The following is a 22,798-nucleotide window of genomic DNA, read 5'->3' on the forward strand; positions in this document are numbered from 1 at the left end:
ATAGTCCGAGTTTTCTCTGACCCTTGCCGCCCCATTTTTGATATTTAGACATTTTTATGTTGGGGAGTAGGATCAGAGTAGTTGGAAAAGTTGGAATTCGCCGACACCATTTGGTGTCGTCATGGGGTAGCCGCTTACTAGCCGGCCCAGCAAACTTGAATGACCTTTCATCAAAATATACCTGCATGAACTCGATAGTAATATGATTTACTTTCTCAAAAATTGCGATTTTAGCATTCGTTTTGTCTAATCCGCTGACAGATGAGACGAAAGTACATCCTTACTGAAATTTGATCCGGATCTGGCCATTTGCATTCCTAGTCACGTGACTACACAACTCTCGCAACCTACATGTCAATGATATCAGAGGTCATACAGTCACGTGATATCAACAGTACACCATTTCTAGTGTTGCTGTAGGAAAACAAATCGAACATATAAATGAAAGTCACGTAATTATTATAGAAAAATGAAGAAAAAACCCCATAAACTTTTCAAAATATTTATTGTGAAAACAGTGATCGAAAATATGCAAATGTTGCAGCAATTTGAAGAAAACCAGATTCACTAAGCAGAGAACACATGTCAATGTGGTAGTCATGTGACACCAACAAAAACATCGCTGACACGTGCTCGGTTCTTCTTGAAAATGGTTTTCACCACCCAGCTGCGATACCGACATGTTTCTGGTCGTTGTTCTCAGAATAAATGTTGAGAATTAAGTGTGCATTATATTTATTTGCAAACATTAAGTGACTTCTATATAATATGTCTAGATTATATGTCCGACTACTAATAAACACGGGGGGGGGGGGAGCCGAGTGGCCTAAAGCGCTCTCCGTTACGGATCACTGCCATCTCACCTCTGTCTGCGTGGGTTCGAGTCTTGGATTCGACCAGTGTGGGTATGTGAGAAAGCTTGCCAGTAGCTTCTCGTGCGTCGGTGGTTCTTTCCTGGGTTTTCCCGGGTTCTTCCTCCACCATTAATACTAGCCGCCATGTATAGCCTATCGTTTGCTGAAAAATGGCGTTAAACCCGACAACAACAACAACTAATAAACACCGTTTTTAAAATCATCTTGTTGCAACTCTTGCTGAACTGATGGTACTGGGGTTTTCACCAAACACTTCTTAACATGTCTTGTTGGACCTAAATGAAAATGAAATCTTACCAGTTGACATGACCGCCACTGCGAATAATTTGAATGTTTTATTATTACTGGAAAAGCTGTCAGAGGGTTCATCACTCGGCCAGTTAAAAATAGAAAGAAATTTTTTTCTGGGTATTCTTTTCTATCAGAAGAGCCTCACTCTGTTCAAGGCACTCCTGTTAATTGGAAGATAAACTTGTGAATGTATTCTTTGTCCGTTTCTGGTTCCCCATAAAATTAAAATCTTAATTTCATTATTGTATATTCTGACGCAAGTAAAACAGCCCTTTCTTACCAAAAATACCCATTCCGTTAACAAATCGCGCCTCTTCCACTGAATAAAATTCCTAGTTGGAACACAAGCGTGCAGCACGTGGCATGTACCAATCACAAATTTAACACACACACGCGTGCACCTCCCCCACCAAAAAGAAAAGAAAAAGAAAAAGAAACAGGCAAAAGATACCGCATTATGTGTCGGTAGTCTTTGATGAATTAGATAAAAGTCTAGGCTTATGATTAATTTTCCAAACGTGCCATGGTGTTTATCCTGACTAAGAAGTACAAATACAGACTAGTCATTTATCTTCATCTTTTTATGTGGGCCCCTAGCAAGCTCCCAGCTTATATAAGCTGGTAACCTTTGAGGTGCCCTTCCCCCATGTGTTCGAAATTTATAAATGGGTTTTAATGTGCCCCCCCCCCCAAGTCTATAGTGTTGTGTTTGTGTAAAAATGAAACAGAATATTTTTTATTTAAAAAAATTTATTTAGAATTTGGAGTTTTTCTTCCCTATTATTTTTGGTACTAGTTGAGGTAACCGGGCTGGTTTCACTACATTCCCAATATCTGAGTTTGCGATGGTAGTCCTACTCGCTATATTTTTATTGGCAAGTATGTACGATTGTTTCTTTTCTTACAAGCATTTATCACTCACTGCTTCTAGAATTAAAAAAAAAACTGACCTCAAGGTGTAGTAAATATAAACATAAATAATTCGGTCATCATTGTTTTGATTGGTCACTCATTTATATAGAGATTTAGGTCTGGTTTTCATTGGGCTGATTCTGTTAGGGGGTATTTAGGTCTTGTATGATCAATACACGTGACGTTAATTATAAATATTTCAGCTATCATAGCTCTGATAACAAGAGATAGAGACGCGCATTACAGACCTCGAAACGTGACTGGTGCTTTTCTTTTCTGATCCCATGCTGTGTCGCAACTTGTGATGAGGTTATGGAGCGTTTAGTATGTCTTCCTGAATAATGTATAATGTAAAAATAGGGGTGGAGCTACATTTGGATACCACAATGGGAGTAATTATGCTTGCAAGCAAATGACGGCAGATCGTCGGTACTACACCCGCTGGCACTACAAACGTAATTTATTATAGCAGCTGTGAACGATTGTAACTTGTACAGTTGATTTTACCGAGCGACTTGGTTCTAGACTACTGCCTACCGAAACAATGAATTGGGAAGAGTACGGGACGGCAGAGGTTTCTTGTTGGAAGTGCCTGATACTTCGTCTAAGAAAATTCTTGAAAAGGATCTTCGGTAATATGGGGTTATGTCTGAAATTTCGCCTCTCTCTCTCTCTCTCATCTTTTCATTCCTTCAGACACAAGCTACCCAACCGTGCACAACTTGGAGTTAGTATTAATAATTGTGTTTTTGCTAATCTTTCTCTTAATTAGCTCATCCAGTTATAGAACCGAATATCTTCTCCTTTCTTTAGCACATTTACTTCTAAATCACTTCGAGGATCGCCATGAAATTTTACCCATTTATCCGGAGGTCTAGTTGGTCGTAAATACAAATGGAGCATAACTGATGTCCAGTATGGACGTCACGATATCATTCTTGCTACTTCTCCAGAACGGATAGTCATATCGACTTGGAGCTTTAATCAGAGGACTTGTTATGTCTAGTTGGTCCTAAGAAGAAATTGCGACCATCTAATAATCTGTATTGCGTTTTCTCCAGAATGGTGGTCATATAGCATATTAATTTACTCCATATGAGAATGCTGCCAATCTGACATGAAGTATGGATGCCAAGGGAACCAACTTCCATGTTATCGCCTTCTCCTGAACGGAAAGTCGTATTATAATGGTTTTTCATCAGAAGTCTGTTTATGGTGTATATTTAGTCCTAAACAAAAATCGTGCGAATCGTGCATCCAGTATGGCTACCACAATGGCTAAGTTGAAATTAGCATTGCTCAGACATGTCCGAGATGAATTTAACGGCAAGCAGTTAAAAAAAAGAAACACTGTATAATTGGGGGGTGGGTGGGTTGGGTTTGACGGCACATTTAGCATATCGTTGATTATTGACTAAATCTTACCGAGGAAACAGAACCAAGTGTATTTCCCAAGAACACACTGTAGCAGTCGGCTTGGCCATGCCTGGCGGGTATCATATCCGCGATCCTTGTTTTAATAGTCCGTCGCTACTAGTAGCGCTGTTATAATTGCATGCCCATCTATTGAAAAAGTCTGTCCATCTGTGTGTACGTCAAGGGTGAAGGTCACTGGCTAAGAGGAGAAAAATGGATTCCGCATAATAAGTCGACTTCTCCATTATCAGCATTTAACAAACCTCGAAGATGGCTTGTCGTTTTGGTATGGAAGAATCTTGTCATCTTTAGAGTCTTAAGATAATAAAAAAAATCAACATTACTGTGATTGCAAGAAGAATAATGATTTCTGTACAGCAGCTTGAGTTCTCCATCATCTACAGTTACTAAACTTTGTTGATGGATTGCACAGGGGATAAGGAAGAACCATATCGATTTCGGGACCAAAAAGGCCAAAAGTCAAGGTCACTGTCACCACAAAAGGACAAATGGTTTCCGCAAAACAACAAGGGTTCCACATCGTATACCTGGAGAAAACTCATGGGGTAAAGAAAGAAGCTTACCGATATTGGGGTCAAACGTCACTGTAACTAGAGGATAGAAAATGGTATCCGCACATTAGTTCTGCATCACAGACCCAGACTAAGACCGCTCTGGTGGCCTAAGTAGATGGAGCGTCCGCCCTGGATGCGGGATGTGGCGGCTTCGAACCCAGGTCGAGTCATATCAAAGACTTGTAATAATGGTACTAACAGCTGCCTCGCTTTGCGGTCAGCATCAAGAGGTTGGTGTTGGGACTGGTCGGCCTGGTGTCGGGATAATGTGACTGGGTGGGACATCATGCTTGACATTACTATAAAATGCCAGACATCGTAGCGATATGACTGAAAAATTGTTGTTGTTGTGGGGTTTAACGCCATTTTTCAGCACACGATAGGCTATACATGGCGGCTAGTATTAATGGTGGAGGAAGAACCCGGGAAAACCCCAGAAAGAATCACCGACCCACGAGAAGCTACTGGCAAGCTTTCTCACATACCCACATTGGCCGAATCCGAGATTCGAACCCACGCAGACAGAGATGACATGGCAGTGATCGGTATCGGTCAGCGCTTTAGACTACTCGGGCACTCGGGGCACCTCTGAAAAATTGTTAAAGCTTCGTTAAAAATCCTAATCACACACACACACGCACACAGTTTGATGGTATGTAATGTGTTTCATTGTTTAATCATGATGTTACTGATCAATTCCCCATCCCTGCCCCTTTTTCTGCACGTTTCCCTTATTGCGATTTGAGATAAAGCAGCGAAATATTTCCAGTTAAGTTCAGAAACTTAACAACTGTGTCCTAGTAGTCGGAGTTCGAATTAAATTCTTGTGAACTTTTTATGACTTATCCATCGTTGGTGGGGGAGATTAAAACAATCGCTGAATTTGCCTGTTTCTTATTTTCTTGCGAGTATGGTGTCTTTTGGCGGAACCAGTCTAATAATTTGCAGCTGAAGGTAGGCAATGACCGACAAGGACCTAGTACAGTTGTTGCTGTTATGGGGTTTAACGCCATTTTTCAGCACACGATAGGCTATACATGGCGGCCAGTATTAATGGTGGAGGAAGAACCCGGGAAAACTCCGAAAAGAACCACCGACCCACGAGAAGCTACTGGCACCTAGTACAGTAGTTTTCACTAGGAACATTAGGAATTATATGCTCTTTTAGCTCGTCCATGAGTACTGTTATGTACATCTATATCATGTACATTATTTTATAATAATAGTTTGTGAGAGTCATTTAGTTAATGCCATTATTAATTCTAAGATCCTGTGGAATGGTTGTGTACTTGTAGGAATGAGTCATATGATGCGTACGTTGGTTTCACTCATACAAATTCCAAGGTCGATGTTATGAAACAAAGTAGTAATCATCACTTGATCCAAGGAGAATATTTGTACTGTGAAAAGTCGGACTGTTCTAGTGTCAGATTGGTTGGAACTGGAACAGCCTGTTAACTGTAAATGAATTATTTCGAAAGCTTGAGATGATTCACCGAAAGCTTGGAATCACATTCTAGAAACGGCATTAGATATTGCATAGCTTAACCTCTTTTTCTATTAGATATTGCATAGCTTAACCTCTTTTTCTATTAGATATTGCATAGCTTAACCTCTTTTTCTATTAGATATTGCATAGCTTAACCTCTTTTTCTATTAGATATTGCATAGCTTAACCTGTTTTTCTATAAAAGCGAAGTAGAACGTGGAATCACTCATCCCTAAAGTCGATATCAGTCTTAAGAGAGTGTTGAGGAGATATATTCATTCACAAGCGTTCGTTGGAATTAAGTAGTTTGGAGTATTTATTTTAATAGAAATACATTTTACTGGATTATTGTGAATGCATTTAAAAAGACTTAGATATATTTAAATCTTTGGATTTACCGTGAAACAGGAACTTTTGGATTTAAAACGGTGATTTCTGCTGTACTGTTGACATATCGGTACTTTATTGTTCGGAATACCTTTAGGAATGAATTTGGATTACAACGGGTCTATTGAAATTGATAGAACATTTTAGGAAATAGGGATTTATACCATATTGCAAGCTAGTTTTACTTCTTTCCCCTTTTGATTTTCGGGAAATTAATATTTTTCAATTTGATTAAACTTGCTTGTTGTCGCTCTGTCTTTTTACGTATTTACAGCATTTGGTCATTTGCCAAAAGATATTGCGAGATTCGCGCAATCATACGCTCTAGGCACAGCTCCTTACACAATAGGTACAACATTATACACGTATTAATTCTCATTGCCACATAACTTGTACGAGTTAAATTAGGCTTACAGAAGGAATGTAAATGATGGTTGTTTCAGAGTTACGAGGGGCAGTGCGTCCGCAACCCCCTCTGAAGTGCACCTTTGAAATAAGAGGTTTATACATAGAGGGTTTGGTTGAAACTCACAACGGTTATTTAGTGCCGTTACATTTGGAATTAAGTGTTTTTCACAGGGTCTCACCACGGCAACTGATGGGAGACTGCTTCTTTTAAAAAAAAATGTAAACCCATTCCCACATCTGGCCTTTAGTTCGGCACATTAGCCACCGAGTCACCAAGGACGGGTTCGATAGGACTGGGATTGGTGTGTGTGTGTGTGTGTGTGTGTGTTTTGTGAAATCGTCCGTGTAATTGATAAGGCGCGCTTTATCCTCATAAAAAAGCCAAATAATAATTTCAGCGCACAGTATGCTTATTTTATAAATACCGTTTATTTGCTTGGAGGAAGGTAGCAAACGGAGAGTTGGGGTATTTGATTATGTATTTGTGTATATTAGAAACGTTTGGGCGAACGTTGGTTAACATCGAAGTTTAGACAGTCGAGGATGTATTGTAATTTAATGCGTTCAGATTGGCTTTCATGACACTTCGTATTACATTTAGCTTTGTGACACTCGATATTGTTACAAACACAGATCGGTTGTTGAATGAAACTTTTGTGGCTTTGTAGTAGGGACCGACCTTATAATTTTCGTGGAAGGATCGGGTGCCTTTTATTTCTGAAAAACGCATTTCTGATCACTAAATAGGTACATCAAAGTATTTTTGATCTGCTCTGTGAATCAAGTGACTTGATTATATTCATTGTATTATTTGAACGGAATTATCTCCAGTTAAACAGATGAGGACAATGGTCGGTCCTTAAATACTGCAGAATTCACGCTATGGTCGAAACTGACGAACGAGACGCCTTTGAGCCCGCCATTTCGTCTAAATGCACTCAAATTAAGAAGTTCACTTAGCTTTGTCTTGTTTTCACGAATTCCTGTCCCCCACGTCCAAATCATTGTCTTAATGCATCATAATAAATAATCAAAACAAAATATATACTATTTTGTCGGTTCTGCGTTTAAAGGTGGAAAAGAAGTTTCATGCTCAGTGGTAATTTTTTTTGGTGCCATTTTGATGATCATAAATGCTAGAAATAACACTGCTATCCGTGAATTCTCGCCGAAAATCCACACATAACCTGAAAGAACAAGTGAAGATGAAATTATTTAGGCCATTCCAAAGCTAATTATGACTCTGGAGACATCTAGGCTGTTAATAGTGGAACTAATCCCTTTACACAATACACCTCTGCCTGCGGCGGTTCGAGTCTAAGATTCAGCCAATGTGGGCATGTGAGAAAGCCTGCCAGTAGCTTCTCGTGGGTCGGTGGTTCTTTCCGGGGTTTTCCGGGTTCTTCCTCCACCATTAATACTGGCCGCCATGTATAGCCTATCGTGCTGAAAAATGGCGTTAAACCCCACAACAACCAACCAACCCTTTACACAATATTTCGTCCTATATACGCATGAAAACGGGACTTGTACTATGGAAACGGTTGCACATTTTCACGCTTATCATTTTCGCGAAATATTACAGCAGCACAGCCAGTGCCGGATTACCAAATTGGCAGAGTAGGCACGGGCCTAGGGACCCCGCGACAACGGATCAAAATAATATTGATAAAAGGTATTAGAAAATGATTTGCGAGGTGAGCCCCCAGATTTCAACTGCCTAAGGACCTTTCCACAGGGACTATGAACACTTCATTTATTTGGACGTTTGAGATCAGGCGCCATGTATAATAATGTGAGGAAAATGACGGTTCCTTCTCACAAGCCATTGTTGTGCTGCTCCATTAGGCTCAGTTCCCAAATCACGAACAGCTTATCAGAAATGTTTTATCATGTATATTTCAGTACCGTCAGAATTAGTTGTGAGCTGTACCATTTTTGAATTTGCATGTATTTATTTTTAGATGCAAGCATGAGAGACTGCAGGAAGTTTTCGGGGTAGGGGAGGAATCAAAAGGTGCTATTTATATGCTACACTTTGGAATCTTTTTTGTTGTTGTTTTAAATCAAAGGTACGGGGAAGCTGAGGAAACTGTCCACTGTTTTTAATGAATACATTCGAACTGATGACATAGACAAAAGGAAAGATTTAAATTATGCTATTATACTAACCGCTCCAGTGGCCTAGTGGTTAGAGCGTCCACCTCAGATGCGGGAGGTCGTGGGTTCGATCCCCAACCGAGTCAAACCAAAGACTTACAAAAATGGTACTAACAGCTGCCTCGCTTGACGCTCAGCATTAAGAGGTTAGTGTTAGGACTGGTTAGCCGGGTGTCAGAATAATGTGACTGGGTGGGACATCATGCTACATGTCTGCGGCATGATGCCCCAGTACTAGACATAACTGTAAACTGTCACATTGCAGACATCGTAGCGATATGACTGAAACACTGTTAAAGCTATGTTAAAAATCCAAATCATATCACATCACACACTATTATACTAACTTTACCCATTTCTTGCAGGGTCGACGACGGTTAGCCTAAAGAAGAGGAATCGTGGCATTTTTAGTTCTTTTTTGTGTTGTTTCGGGACAAACAATAACAACAATACCCAGACAAATTGTCAAGTTCCTGTCCACAAAGAGGAAAATGGGAACCCCAAGGTAAGTTGGTTTTATAGTTCGCTGGTGTTGGAAAGCACATCAGCACATGAAAGACTGGAAAGTTAAGCTTAGGACAAGTTTCATCTCATTTGAATACTTTTCAAGCGCTGTTTTTTTTTAGGTTTTATATACTGGGCTAAATGGAGAAATGGAATTCAACCTGTATCATTGCATTGATGACTATACACCTTGTATAGCATTGTATATGGAGAGTCAAAGATGGCTGTTACAGGTTGCCTAGACGGTCTTAAAGGGTCATTTAGGTGAATTCAGCTGATAATACAGTATGTTACCAGTTTTTAATTATTTATCTCACCTTCAAGTTGAGGTATGATGTCGCACTATTGACAGGATTGGTTGGCACACCGATAAATGCATACAGCATCACAAAATCTCATCCATTCTTTCTTCATAGGTCTCAGGCAGATGTTTGGTTTTGGTTTTATAACAACTACCTGCTGAGGAGGTGGCCAACTTCGTACATTTACATATGAAGTATTTACATTCAACTCGGTGTGTTTTGTATGCTTTAAATACTGTTATACCTAGACTCATTAAACTTTGTGAGTGGATGCATATTGATGAGTACTTGACCTCTATTACAAAAGGAGGTCTGGTTGACATATATTTCACTGACTTTGGTTAAGTTTGTTGTTTGAAGTTTGTTTTGCAAGCTCTGTTCATGGTAGTTTCATCAAACTCGATATATGAATGTCTGTCAGTACCACATGTGCGAACCTCCAGATATGTTAGTACCACATTTATGTGAACCTCCAGATCTTTGTTAGTCCACACATACATGTGAATCTCTCAACTTGGAGTGTTTTCCCTCTGCAACTAGGAGTGTCTTTCATCCCTCCTGTCACTCAAAGACAGCTCTTCATGTAGGCAGTTATTATTAAAATAAATTCAAATGTTTCTTTTTTTTTTTTTTGCACATCTTGTTTACATGTACCATATTTATGGTAAAGATTTCCTGTGATCACATTACTATTACTGGCTTACGTTTTCAGCATGACGTTTTAATTGCTAATTCAACAGACATTAGTGAAGAGAAAGAAATTTTGGCCCTGCAAAAATTAATTGGAGTCCCCTGTCAATAAAATAGTTGATTGATGGGAATATTGGGCCCCAACTGGGTATGCTTCACCCTCCCCCAGCAGTTGTGTAGGCTGCTACACCACTGGATAGAAAATAATCAAAAAGTTATCATTGAATTGTGCTTTGTATGGTCAGTAGTTATTTGGAAAAGATTAAAGACAAAAATGGATTACCGGTATGACTGGATTACTACAGAGCTCAAGCAGAATTAACAGTTTACATTATTTGGATTCTTTCAGAATGGTTGTTTTTGCATAGGTGTTAAACTTTAGAAGTGAAGCATGTGGAAATGGATTATAATACTGTGTGCAGTGCAGGTGTCAAGTTTGACTTGAAATTTTGGGAAAAGTTCACTGACAAATGTCATCGTGACCTTTACATTTTACTGGCTTTGGTTAAGTTTTTGCATTCAGCTGATAACCAAAAAGGTTTTCATCATTGTGTACATGCTGTTATGCCAGAATTTTTTCTTGAAATTTGTCATGGGGTTGCATCTGGATGAGTACTGTTCTCTCACCACAAAGGTAGGTCAATGCGACCCATACAGTAGACCCCCTCTTATAAGCCACCCATTGTGCAGCAGTAAGTAGCCTTAACATAGGGGTGGCATGTTTAGAGGGGGTCACACATGAGTAATAATTACATACAGAGTATGAAAGGAGTAATATGCTGGCTGTTTTTGTATACAAACTTGTTATTGCCATGGGAATCAGGCCAAATAAAGTAGGTGACCACTGGTCAGCGGGACCATTTAATAGGGGGACTGTATTTCATGGTTCAATGAATTGGGTTCAGTCTCAGGTGCTGTTTCTTTTAGAATCAACAAACTTGATGAGTGTATGTATCTCTTAGAATCACACCCTTTCAAGAAAAGGTCATTTTGACCAACCATTGCATCTCCGTGGTGTATTTAGACAGATTGTTGTTCTTCATTAGATTATGGGTCCAACCATGAGCACAAGTTTGTTATCACTACTCCTCCTAAACTACTTTGAGGATTGTCTTGAATGTTTATACACACATTCATCCCATTGTCTAGTTGATTCTAAATGAAACTGATACAGGCTGGACATCCAGATGGCAGCCATCTTGAATGTCTTGTTATCACTAATTCCCCTAGATAGCTGAATGTCTTGTTATCACTAATTCCTCTAGATAGCTGAATGTCTTGTTATCACTAATTCCCCTAGATAGCTGAATGTCTTGTTATCACTAATTCCCCTAGATAGCTGAATGTCTTGTTATCACTAACTCCCCAAGATAGCTGAATGTCTTGTTATCACTAATTCCCCTAGATAGCTGATCAGCAGGAGGTTCTTCTAGAAGACTTCTTATGCCTTGTTGGTCTTAAATTAAGGTAGCCATCTTGAAAATCTTGTTATTGTTGCTGCTCTTAAATGGGAAGTTATTTTGAAAAAAGGTTTCACCGGTAGAGTTGTGGTGTGTAATTGGTCCCAAATAGTTACTGGCCCTAATCTTCTTAGCTTTCTTGAAAATATTGTTATCTCTACTCCACCAAGATGGATGGCCACATCCTTAAGCTACCATAGTTGGTCCTAGATGAAAATGGGGCCAATCTCACTTAAAATATGTTCATTGCAGCAGCAAATTTTACAATTTTTTTATGGCTTAAAAATCAATACTTCCATTATGATGGTAACAGTGGCCATATTAAAAATCTTCTTGTCATAGAATGAATGGTCATATTGACATGGGTTTTTCACTGAACGACTTCTTATGTCTGCATGATCCGAAGTGAAAATGGTGCCAATCTGAAGTTCAGTATGTCCACCACAGCAGCTACTTTGAACATCTTTTGTCAATTAGGAACTTCAGATATAATTTTAACACATTGCAGTTGAAGAAGAAATAGTGTTATCTTGAATTCCTGGAAATCCTTTAGATCCTGGTATTGATAAAGCATGACATATATGTATTAATGAGGTGATCGGGATCTGATTGGCAGAGCTTGTTACATTTGATGTTTCCATATTTCTTGTCCAGTTTTGACTGAGCGTGGAATGTACACTTCTGTCATGAAGATCTCATTCGAGTGATGAAGAGCAATAGTCAAGAAAGAAGATAATGAAATTTTTAAGCATCTGACTGGCTGAATATCTTTAATACCACTTTTGATGAAGCTTTGTAAAGCAGCTTCTATTATCAAGTTGTCCCAGATGTTCTAATTTTTACCAAGGTATACATGTACTAGTGATGTAATCTTGAGTCTTGATTGGCTAAGCTTCATACCATTTTTGACCTGACTCTTGATCAAACCAAATAAAAAGGCTAATATCATCAGAATGTTGGTTGAGTTTAGAGTGAGACCTACAGTATGCATATTAAACAGGTGGTATTGGATCTAATTGTCTGAGAATGTACCACTTTGGAGATTTTAGTTTTTATTTTGATTATTTATGTATATGACTACAATACCTTTTCTCTTTTTCTTTAGACAGCAAGTGAGAAATACCTTTTACCTTCCCAGCGGCAACAGGACATACAAAAAAAGTGTGTTGTTATAGACCTAGATGAAACCCTTGTTCATAGTTCTTTTAAGGTGAGGGTATTTTGTTATGATTATGCATTTAGTTTAGTGATGGTGTCCAACATTTTTTCTCAGACTTACATTTAATCTTTTCTTCAGTATCTTTATCATGAAATTTAAATGTCTAATGGTAATGAAAAGAAAGAAATTTGGATCAAATTGCTCATTAAAAGGTAATTCAAGAGAATTAGGTCTTGGCCACTACTAGCTTAAATAACATGTATGAGAAATGTCTCAGTTTTTCATGCCCTAATGTTTTTTATTCTCTACAGGAACTTCTCACTTTTTAGAAGAGTCTTTTTTGGTATACGTTACTTGCCACGGATCAAGGAGACATAATACCTTCAATATGGTTATTCTTTGTTTATGACTTTGTATCACAATTTATATGGTAAGATATATCAAAAGCCCTTCTTTTTGTCTCACTATTGGTGTTAGCCACTGGTTACAACATCAACAATGTTAATGTTTTATGCTGAAGGTTTTGACTGTAAAACATCGTCTACATCATTTGCTGCATTCAAGGACCCCTGGTGTCTGAGTGGTCTAAAGCATTCAACATTACCAGTTACTGCTATCTCACCTCTGTCTGCATAGATTCAAGTCTGAGGCTCAGCCAGTGTGTGTATGTGAGAAATCTTGCAGGTAGATTCCCATGGGTTGATGAATCTTAGCAGGGTTTTTCCTGAATCTTCCTCTGCCAGTTATATGGACCACCATACATAACCTATCAAGCACTGAAAAATGGCATTAAACTGCCGACAGCAGCAACATTTGCTGCATTCAGATTTTGGATACTATCAATAAAAGGATTACATTGATGTTGTTGATTTCCTGTCTTTCCTGTCCCATCAACTTAAGCAGAAAGTTTGTTGCCATGGCAAACAATGTTCGAGTTTTTTAAAGCCACGTATCTTATACAATAGTTGCCACATCTCTTATACAATAGTTCTCCTGTCAAGTAAATCACTGTAGGTCTTAAGTTTGTATACTGCTATGCTGATACATGGGTTGTACTGACAAGGCACATACATGTGGGTGAGACACTGGGTTCTGTGAAAAGAGAGCCTTCACTAGCCAAGGTTCCGATGTCAACCCTATCTTCACCTTGGCCGATCGTACAGATATTAGGTCTCTGAATTTCATTTGATGTGGTGCCGCATCCAATCAAAATTTGAACACTGTTCCTACAATGATCAGTCAAGTGGAGCACACAACTGGAAATAATTTTCCACTGCTGGTCTGTTGTTTTGTTGTAGGGTTTAACGCCATTTTTTAGCACACGATAGGCTATACATGGCGGCCAGTATTAATGGCGGAGGAAGAACCCGGGAAAACCCTGGAAAGAACCACTGACCCACGAGAAGCTACTGGCAAGCTTTCTCACATACCCACATTAGCCGAATCCGAGACTCGAACCAACGCAGACAGAAGTGAGATGGCAGTGGTCCGTAACGGAGAGCGCCGTAGACCACTCAGCCACTCGGGGCCCCCACTGCTGGTCTGTGTTTGTACAGATACATCTTTTACCTCAAATACACCTATAATGACTTCTCACTAGTACATAGTCATACTTTAGATGTTAAACATATAAGGTTCCTTTTGATGTCAATTATTTTTGTCCGATGTACAAAGCACCACTGTTACTTGCTGTGGGTTAGTTGGCATTACATGATGAGGGAGGCAAATATGAAATCCAGTAGGTATCACTAGGATAAAGCACTGAAATATCAGATTAATCTGCCAGGGTGAAGTTATTGTTAATATATCAGAACCTTAGCTAGCATGGATGGTGGAAGACTCGTTTTCCTATTTTTGTGTTTTTAGCTCGTTCATGTACTAAAAGAACCTTCAAAATGGCCCTGCATTCAATTTCTGAAATCTTACAATTAGCATTAGCAGTATTTTTAATTACTATACCTCAAACATCATTGTAATAGAAGTTATGAAATTAAGTTCTTGATATTTTTATCTTGATGTCTAGTTAGTCCTAAAGGAACATGGTCCCCTGCACACAGAAAATGTGGCTGGGACATTATATAATTGCAGATCTGGTATGCTCTACTGGTCATAAGCCCAAAGATCTTATGGTCTGGTCTGTTGTCTTTCCATCAGTTAGCATTAGTCTGTTGTCACTACAGCTCCAAAACTACTTGGAAAATTCACATGAATTTTAAAAACACATATTCATCCTTATCGTAGTTGGTTCTAAATGAAGATAGTGCTGATCAGATGTCAAGTATGGCCACCACAACAGCTGTATTGAAAATAAACTCAGACATCCCATATGGCCACCACAGCAGCTGTATTGAAAATAAACTCAGACATCCAGTATGGGCACCACAGAAGCTGTATTGAAAAAAAAATTGAACAGCCAGTATGGCCACACAGAAGCTGCATTGAAAATTATTATAGAAATAAATAAAAAACTAATGATGTTAGCAAGCATAAATTTGATCATATGAAAGGTGGTTTCCGGAACTTATGTGACCCATTCTTGCACCAGTCATTTGTAATAAACAATGAATACCAGTCTGATATCTCTGTCTGGTAAGCTTTTATTTGTATTTTAGGAAGGAGACTGAGGTGCTTGTTTGAGATAACCAATGAATACAAGTCCTCTCTTTCTTTCTCTTTGTTAAACTTTCATTAGTATTGTAGGAAGGAGACTGAGGTACTTGTTGAGATAATAGTTAATATCAGTCTGCACTCTATTTCTCTGGCAAGATTTTATTAGTATTGTAGGAAGTCAGTTAAGTTGCTTGTTTGAGATAACCAATCAATACCAGTCTGCTCTCTGGTAAGATTTTATTAGAATTGTAGGAAGGAGACTGAGTTGCTTGTTTGAGGTAACCAATGAATTTCAGTATTCTGTCTGTCTGTGGTAAATTTTTATTAGTATTGCAGGAAGGAGACTGAGGTGCTTGTTTGAGGTAACCAATGAATTTCAGTCTTCTGTCTGTCTGTGGTAAATTTTTATTAGTATTGCAGGAAGGAGACTGAGGTGCTTGTTTGAGGTAACCAATGAATTTCAGTCTTCTGTCTGTCTGTGGTAAATTTTTATTAGTATTGCAGGAAGGAGACTGAGGTGCTTGTTTGAGGTAACCAATGAATTTCAGTCTTCTGTCTGTCTGTGGTAAATTTTTATTAGTATTGCAGGAAGGAGACTGAGGTGCTTGTTTGAGGTAACCAATGAATTTCAGTCTTCTGTCTGTCTGTGGTAAATTTTTATTAGTATTGCAGGAAGGAGACTGAGGTGCTTGTTTGAGGTAACCAATGAATTTCAGTCTTCTGTCTGTCTGTGGTAAATTTTTATTAGTATTGCAGGAAGGAGACTGAGGTGCTTGTTTGAGGTAACCAATGAATTTCAGTCTTCTGTCTGTCTGTGGTAAATTTTTATTAGTATTGCAGGAAGGAGACTGAGGTGCTTGTTTGAGGTAACCAATGAATTTCAGTCTTCTGTCTGTCTGTGGTAAATTTTTATTAGTATTACAGGAAGGAGACTGAGGTGCTTGTTTGAGGTAACCAATGAATTTCAGTCTTCTGTCTGTCTGTGGTAAATTTTTATTAGTATTGCAGGAAGGAGACTGAGGTGCTTGTTTGATCAAAACAAATGGAAACATAAACCTTCCATATTGATTTTCAGTGAACAAAGTTAATAATATCTCACCAGCAAATCCTTTTCATTTAGGAGAAACAATGGTCAGCCCTGATTCAAAACTTGGACGAGTGATTTGGAAAATTCACCTAACCAATGGAAAGTTTCACTTGCCATTTCAAGTTTGTGAGTGAATTCTTAGCCTCCGAATTAAGAAATGGCAGATACGGTAAAACTAGAGTGTCAAAAATTATTTTGATAAATGGTTACTATTATCAGAAGTGTTGATATAATTGTGAATAATGATCATTATTGGTTCCTATCAATCCAGCAATGTTTCCTTTTTCTTTATTTTCCAGCCAATTAGCAATGCTGATTTTATAGTCCCTGTAGAGATTGATGGGACAATTCACCAAGTGTATGTCTTGAAAAGACCATTTGTTGACGAGTTTCTACAGAAAATGGGAGAGCTATTTGAATGTGTATTATTTACTGCTAGTTTAGCAAAAGTAAGTATACTTTGCATGCTTTTTATAGTTTAATAAATTTCATGTTTATTGCTTTGTGAATAATGAAAGTTTTTCATGCAGTTGTGTCAGTTGCAGAAAAATATATTTCTACAAATTTAAATTTGGTTAAAAAAATGTAGTCATAGAGTTCAGATGTTGAAAATTGCTGATGCTTTTCCATAACTGTTTGCTCATGTGGAAAGAGAGATTTATTGCCGTTTCTTCATAGAAACAATGCCTAATTTGTCTGTAGATTACACGATACATTTGAGCTACCCATCACCATTTTCATGGGCATTATGTAGCTGTGTTGTTTCAAGGCAATTGCACATCACTCAGATCTCAGCTCAACTGCATGGGTGTTTGGGAAAGCTTGCCAGGAGCTTCTCAAGGGTAAATGGTCTTTTTGGGTTCTTCCTCCACCAGTTATACTGGCCATCATATATAACCTGTCATATGCTGAAAATGGCTTTAAACTACATGCTACATGTACTTAAATTGACCTAGATTTTTGTGTGCCTCAGACAACAAACATAATTATCTTGATGAGGCTACCTTGGGGATGAAGCTGTTCATAGAGAAACAAAATCTGTCAGCATGAGACAATTTTTCACAAACATATTTGTGAGGTGCCCCACTTTCAACTTCCTTAATGGCCAGATATTTAGTTTTAATAGATTTTAAATTTAATTTGCTTTTGAGACATCATAAGCAGAAAGTTATTTTTTTCCTGCAGAAAAGGAAAGTTATTTTGTTGGCACAAAATGTCTTCCAGTCACTGATCACTTGGGAAAATGCAATAATAAATAGGTTCCATTGCATTTGTTTAAATTTGGTGGTGACTTCCTTTAATGAAGGGGTGCATCGTTTTCATTTAGTCCTCAATCTTTGATTAAAAAAAACCCCAATAATTTAGAACAAAGTATGGGTCAGAATTGGTATCTTGTTGATATGGATGATTAGAAAACAAAGGATATATTCAAGTTCGGAACTGTTGACATTTTGTACCTTGACACTGACATAAGCATGACAAATTGGGTAGTAACGTGGGACCACAGACCTGGAAGCTTGCATCTTTGTTGACATGCAGTTTGTTAACATAAGCTATGTCAATATAATTGGTTAGGAGTATATTATCAGGAATATTTGCCCTATTTCAGTTTTTTTTTCTTTTCAATTTAGCATAAAGAGTACTGACATTTTTCCAGCAATATTGGTATTATGTCATTTTAAGGGAATTTTAAGATTCTTCACTGAAATATTTCTACAAAACTAAAGTGGATATTTTACATGCTGCAACTTTTTTGTTTGTTTTGCTTATGAGGAATTACATGTCAGGGAGATGTGTTTATTAAACAAATAGAGTTAAATGTTCTGTGAATTAATTTTTAGGGAACTCATTATCAGTAATCTCTGAGTTTGACATCTATGATCCAAAGAAACAGATGAACCTGGAGGGAAAATAGCACCACCATCTCCCATCATTGCTTAGAGTTTAAGTATTGCAGAAAATGTAAATTTTTGCAAACCCACAAAAACAAATTAATTTTTAGTGTTTGGCAAACTGACATTGTTACTACATTGAGACCTTTTTCTTCGGCATACCTTAGGAAGCTTATGTTTCCTTAGAAACCTTCAGATTAAAATATTGCCTTTGTCTCTTTCAGTATGCAGATCCTGTGGCAGATCTATTAGACAAGTGGGGTGTATTTAGGTCAAGGTTATTCAGGGAGTCTTGTGTCTTTCATAGAGGCAATTATGTAAAGGTAAGGATTGTGTATACGTCTCACCTGTGAATGGCAAGACATGGGTATAATTGTAACATTTGCTTTGTTTAGTTGTCTGATATCAGTGCTTAGATTCTGTTTATGCATTTTTTTTACAAGTCAGCATTAGTTCATATTTTCAACTGAAGCTTTGGGATAATGTTACAATATTCCTAATGCTTGCGTCTTGATGTTTTAGGGATTCCCGTCTTCCTTATATAAGCAGAAAACTATGTTATTGTAACGTTCATAGCAACACACCCCACTCCATAAAAAGCTGTTTCACCAGGGCAGGTGGCCAAGTGAAAATGTGTATTATTTATTAGATTTGTACTGACAATTATTTTTACATTAGCTGTAAAAGGTTTAAGTAAAACCAGTGTACCTAATCATTCTTACTGTTTGGTAACATCAGATAGTAGTGATGACGTAAATGAAGCTGTTACATTGCATGCCTGGTAAAGTTGTCATATTAGCAAAGTAATCATATTCTTTCTCATTTTATAAATGAAACATTCATATTCTGTAAGTAATTATTTGTTACCAGTATTTCAACATAAATCTTTTTCCTTGCTGGCATCAGTGATTTTTTTGTACACAGATTGTCCAAAAATATATGTATCTGTTCTTTTAACTGGCAGTTCAACTGATATTTGCACTTTAATTTTTTTCTTAGTAACATTGAAATCGAGATTGCTGTTTATTAAAAAACCACAGGTCCTTAGTATCTGCATTGGCTGCTATGCCATTAACGTCAACACTATTAAATATATCTTCCAAAATATAAAATGTCTCAATTTTAATTTTCTTTCCATCAGCACTGTATTGATATAAAATATCTCAAATTTGGTTTTCCTGCCGTCAGCATTGTATTAATGTAAAATATCTCAAATTTTATTTCCCTTCCATCAGCACTGTATTGATATAAAATATCTCAAAATTTGGTTTTTCTGCCATCAGCATCTCCATATGCAATGTTTTCAGTAAGCTAAAATAGTGCAGTATTTACAAAGTTCAGTTATAATATGATGTTATAGATTTTAATATGTAAAAATATTAAATATTTACATTATTGTAATATGAATGGGACATGATAAGTTTGTCCTGCATCTTGCCATGTCTGTTGGTCAATATTAGCCATTTTAACTTCAGTATGACCAAGTCCCAAATTTAAAGAAATCCTTAATTGTACTGCCCTACATTTCAGATATTGTTATCTTTGCATCATTTCAGAAAATTTCAGGCAGAATTCTCTGCATATTTAGCAAAAATTGAATGGATGGTAACTTTCACGCTATCTCAGAGATATTTTAGGGAGTTAAGGAATCAGTTTTGAGTGCACACTGAGGATGAAGGCTTGTGCATATGGAGTCTGTGTCAGTTTACATTTAATACTGGCATCAGAAATATTGAAGTATGAACTAACAATACCAGTCAGGCATCCAATTTCACTGCCATTTGTACAAAAGAAAACCATTAATACCTTCTCAAGCCACTTTACAAATTTGAACCATGTTATATGCTACAATTGTGGCATCAGGGTCTTGACTGAGATTGCCAGTGTAGGTCATATTTCTCTTTTAAATTCAAAAGATATGTAAATGTCGACCACTCTGGTGGCCTACTGGTTAGAGTGTTGTATAACATATAAAAATGGTACTAGCAGCTGTCTTGCTTGGCACACAGGATTAAGAGGTTAGTGCTAGGACTGGTCAGTCTCATGTCAGAATAATGTGACTTGGTGGGACATCATGCTATGTGTCAGCAGCATGATGCTTCGGTGCTAGACATCACTATAAACTGTTACACTGCAGATGTTGTAGTGATATGACTGAAAAATTGTTAAAACTATGTTGAAAAAACCCAAATCGTACACACATGCATATGTAAATGTCAAATCCAAACTTGACAGCCATACACTGACTAAAGCAACCACCTTTTTTAAATTGGCATTGTGGCCTCCAGATAAAGGTGGTTGTTAAATATTGGTTCATTTCAATGAAGATTTAGTTTGTGGGAACTGGGGAATAATTTGATATATATGGTTTGGTTTGGTTTGGTGTGTTATGGCATGGCAATACCAGTTGCTTATATAGAACCAAAGCAGTTGGAGTATAGTATCCTGCCCAGTAATACACCATGGTGTCCAACCTGGACACATTTGATGGTAGGATTCAAACCCACACCTTTGGTATTGCAAGTCCAGCACACCAACCACTGAGCCACTGCAATTTCTGGTCCCATTAGTGCTTCTTGTGACATGCAGGAGCATGCATTGGGCCGGTTATACATTCCTAAGATCACTTAATACAGCTGTTCATTAAGACGCATTTGTCATTTCTTACTACAGCTTGATCATTAAAACACATTTGGCTGCACTTGATACAGCTGATCATTAAGACACATTTGACTACACTTGATACAGCTGCTCATTAAGGCACATTTGACTGTACTTGATACAGATGATCGTTACAGCACATTTGACTGTATTTTATATAGTTGATCATTAAGACATTAATGCACATTTGATTGCACTTAATGCAGCTGATCATTAAGGCACATTGGACTACACTTGATACAGCTGATCATTAAGGCACATTGGACTGTACTTGATACAGATGATTGTTACAGCACATTTGACTACACTTGATATCAGGTGAGTTGTATTCAGCTGTACAGCCACAAATTTGGGTTGACCAGTCAGGTTTTTAGATTATCATGGCTTTTTAAAAATTTCTTTCCTACACAGCTAGCGGTCTTCAATCTAATTTCCTACAGCACAGAATAACAGCAGGAAGTTGTACCCCTCCCCTTCCCACATGTGTTAACAACTATTCATACCTCACAGGTTTTTGAACAAATTACACAAATTTTCTGGTATCAGTTTTATCCTTCCAAATTGTTTTATGCATGTTACGAGCCGAGTTAAAGTGTAGCGACTTACATATTATTGTTAAGTTTGAATCACAAACTTAATTTATATATGGTACTTTATTTCTTTTTCAGGATTTAAGTAGGCTAGGTAGAGATTTAAGCCAAGTTGTGATAGTTGATAATTCACCAGCCTCCTATATCTTCCATCCAGACAATGCAGTGAGTAAAAAATTCACCTGTTGATGAGTGCTTTATTTACTTGTATCCTGTTGACTTAAACATTGTATTCTCCTGCATATCATGTAACAATAAGAGATCATGCTAAAGGATTGTATTCCTTCTGAGGGTCCTTTATGTACATGTACTTGTTACTTCTCAGATCTTGTGTGGTGCACACACAAAAATAGAAACAGAAGCATTACTCTTGGAACTCAATGCAGCCTGTGTTGATTTCATAAAAAAGACACATATTGAGCAGAATTGCAAAGGTGAAGATGGCATACCATCTGTAAGGTCATGTTTTGTTTGGAATTTGTATATCCTTGGATATCATGTGTGTAAAATAATGAACAGAATGCCAACTGTGCTTTCTTGATTGATCCCTTTATTGGAGATATATATATGCTTATATTTAAAGAGGGTGGAGCATTTAAGCAGAATATAGTATACTGTACATTTAGGGGAGGTAGTAATAAATAGCAAGAGGTAAGTATGCAAATTCAAACAATACTCAAGTGAAAAAAATATTTACCAGAATGAATTCTGATGTGCACAGGGTATTATTTGAAAAACTACAAAGTCATAGTTTCCATACATGTACTTGGCAGCATTGCTGTTTGCTTCATTTAAAGGGATAGAACATCAACAAGGAATTGTTTATTTTTTGGACATTTGATATCATTTAGTTCATGTTTCATTATTCAGTAAAACCTGTTATGAGTGACCTTTGCTATGAATGACCACAAACATAATGCATGGATACAATTTTTTATTATATAAATGCTGTCATGAGCAACCGCCTTCTGAAAGTGACCAATGGCCATGATGTCTTGGCAGAATATGCATTTTGACACTTCTATGAATGACCACATCGTAAAAACATGAATAAACTCAACCAACCTTTATTTAATCCTTGTAACAATGATGACTTATACCATTCTAAAAAAAAAAAAGCTGCCTACCAATTTCTGAAATTTTGTAGGTATGCCTGTAGTGTTGTATATTTTAGATTGTTGTTGTTGTTGTTGTAGGGTTTAAAGCCATTTTTCAGCACACGATACATAGCAGCCAGTATTAATGGTGGAGGAAAAACCCGGAAAGATCCACCAACCCACAAGAAGCTACTGGCAGGCTTTCTCACATACCCACTTTGGCTGAATCCAAG

General features: G+C 37.6%; 1 protein-coding gene across 2 annotated transcripts in view; it reads left to right on the top strand.

Moving 5' to 3' along the window:
• The window catches only part of LOC149789497 (carboxy-terminal domain RNA polymerase II polypeptide A small phosphatase 1-like), a 61,968-nt gene that overhangs the window by 24,511 nt on the left and 14,659 nt on the right, over window positions 1-22,798 (top strand). The window contains exons 1-6 of one of the 2 annotated variants that reach the window (XM_089971528.1): window positions 2,314-2,710; window positions 8,879-9,018; window positions 12,575-12,679; window positions 16,625-16,774; window positions 18,442-18,540; window positions 21,547-21,633. In XM_089971528.1, coding sequence (XP_089827654.1) covers window positions 2,623-2,710; window positions 8,879-9,018; window positions 12,575-12,679; window positions 16,625-16,774; window positions 18,442-18,540; window positions 21,547-21,633 — 669 coding nt within the window. In that variant the 5' untranslated portion in view covers window positions 2,314-2,622. Of the gene's footprint in view, window positions 1-2,313; window positions 2,711-8,878; window positions 9,019-12,574; window positions 12,680-16,624; window positions 16,775-18,441; window positions 18,541-21,546; window positions 21,634-22,798 lie in introns of those variants that run through there. The other variant, XM_089971529.1, reaches the window with a different exon arrangement.

The sequence above is a fragment of the Sinohyriopsis cumingii genome, chromosome 10, assembly GCF_028554795.1.
Source record: "Sinohyriopsis cumingii isolate HCF-2022 chromosome 10, ASM2855479v2, whole genome shotgun sequence".
NCBI classification, from domain to species: domain Eukaryota; kingdom Metazoa; phylum Mollusca; class Bivalvia; order Unionida; family Unionidae; genus Sinohyriopsis; species Sinohyriopsis cumingii.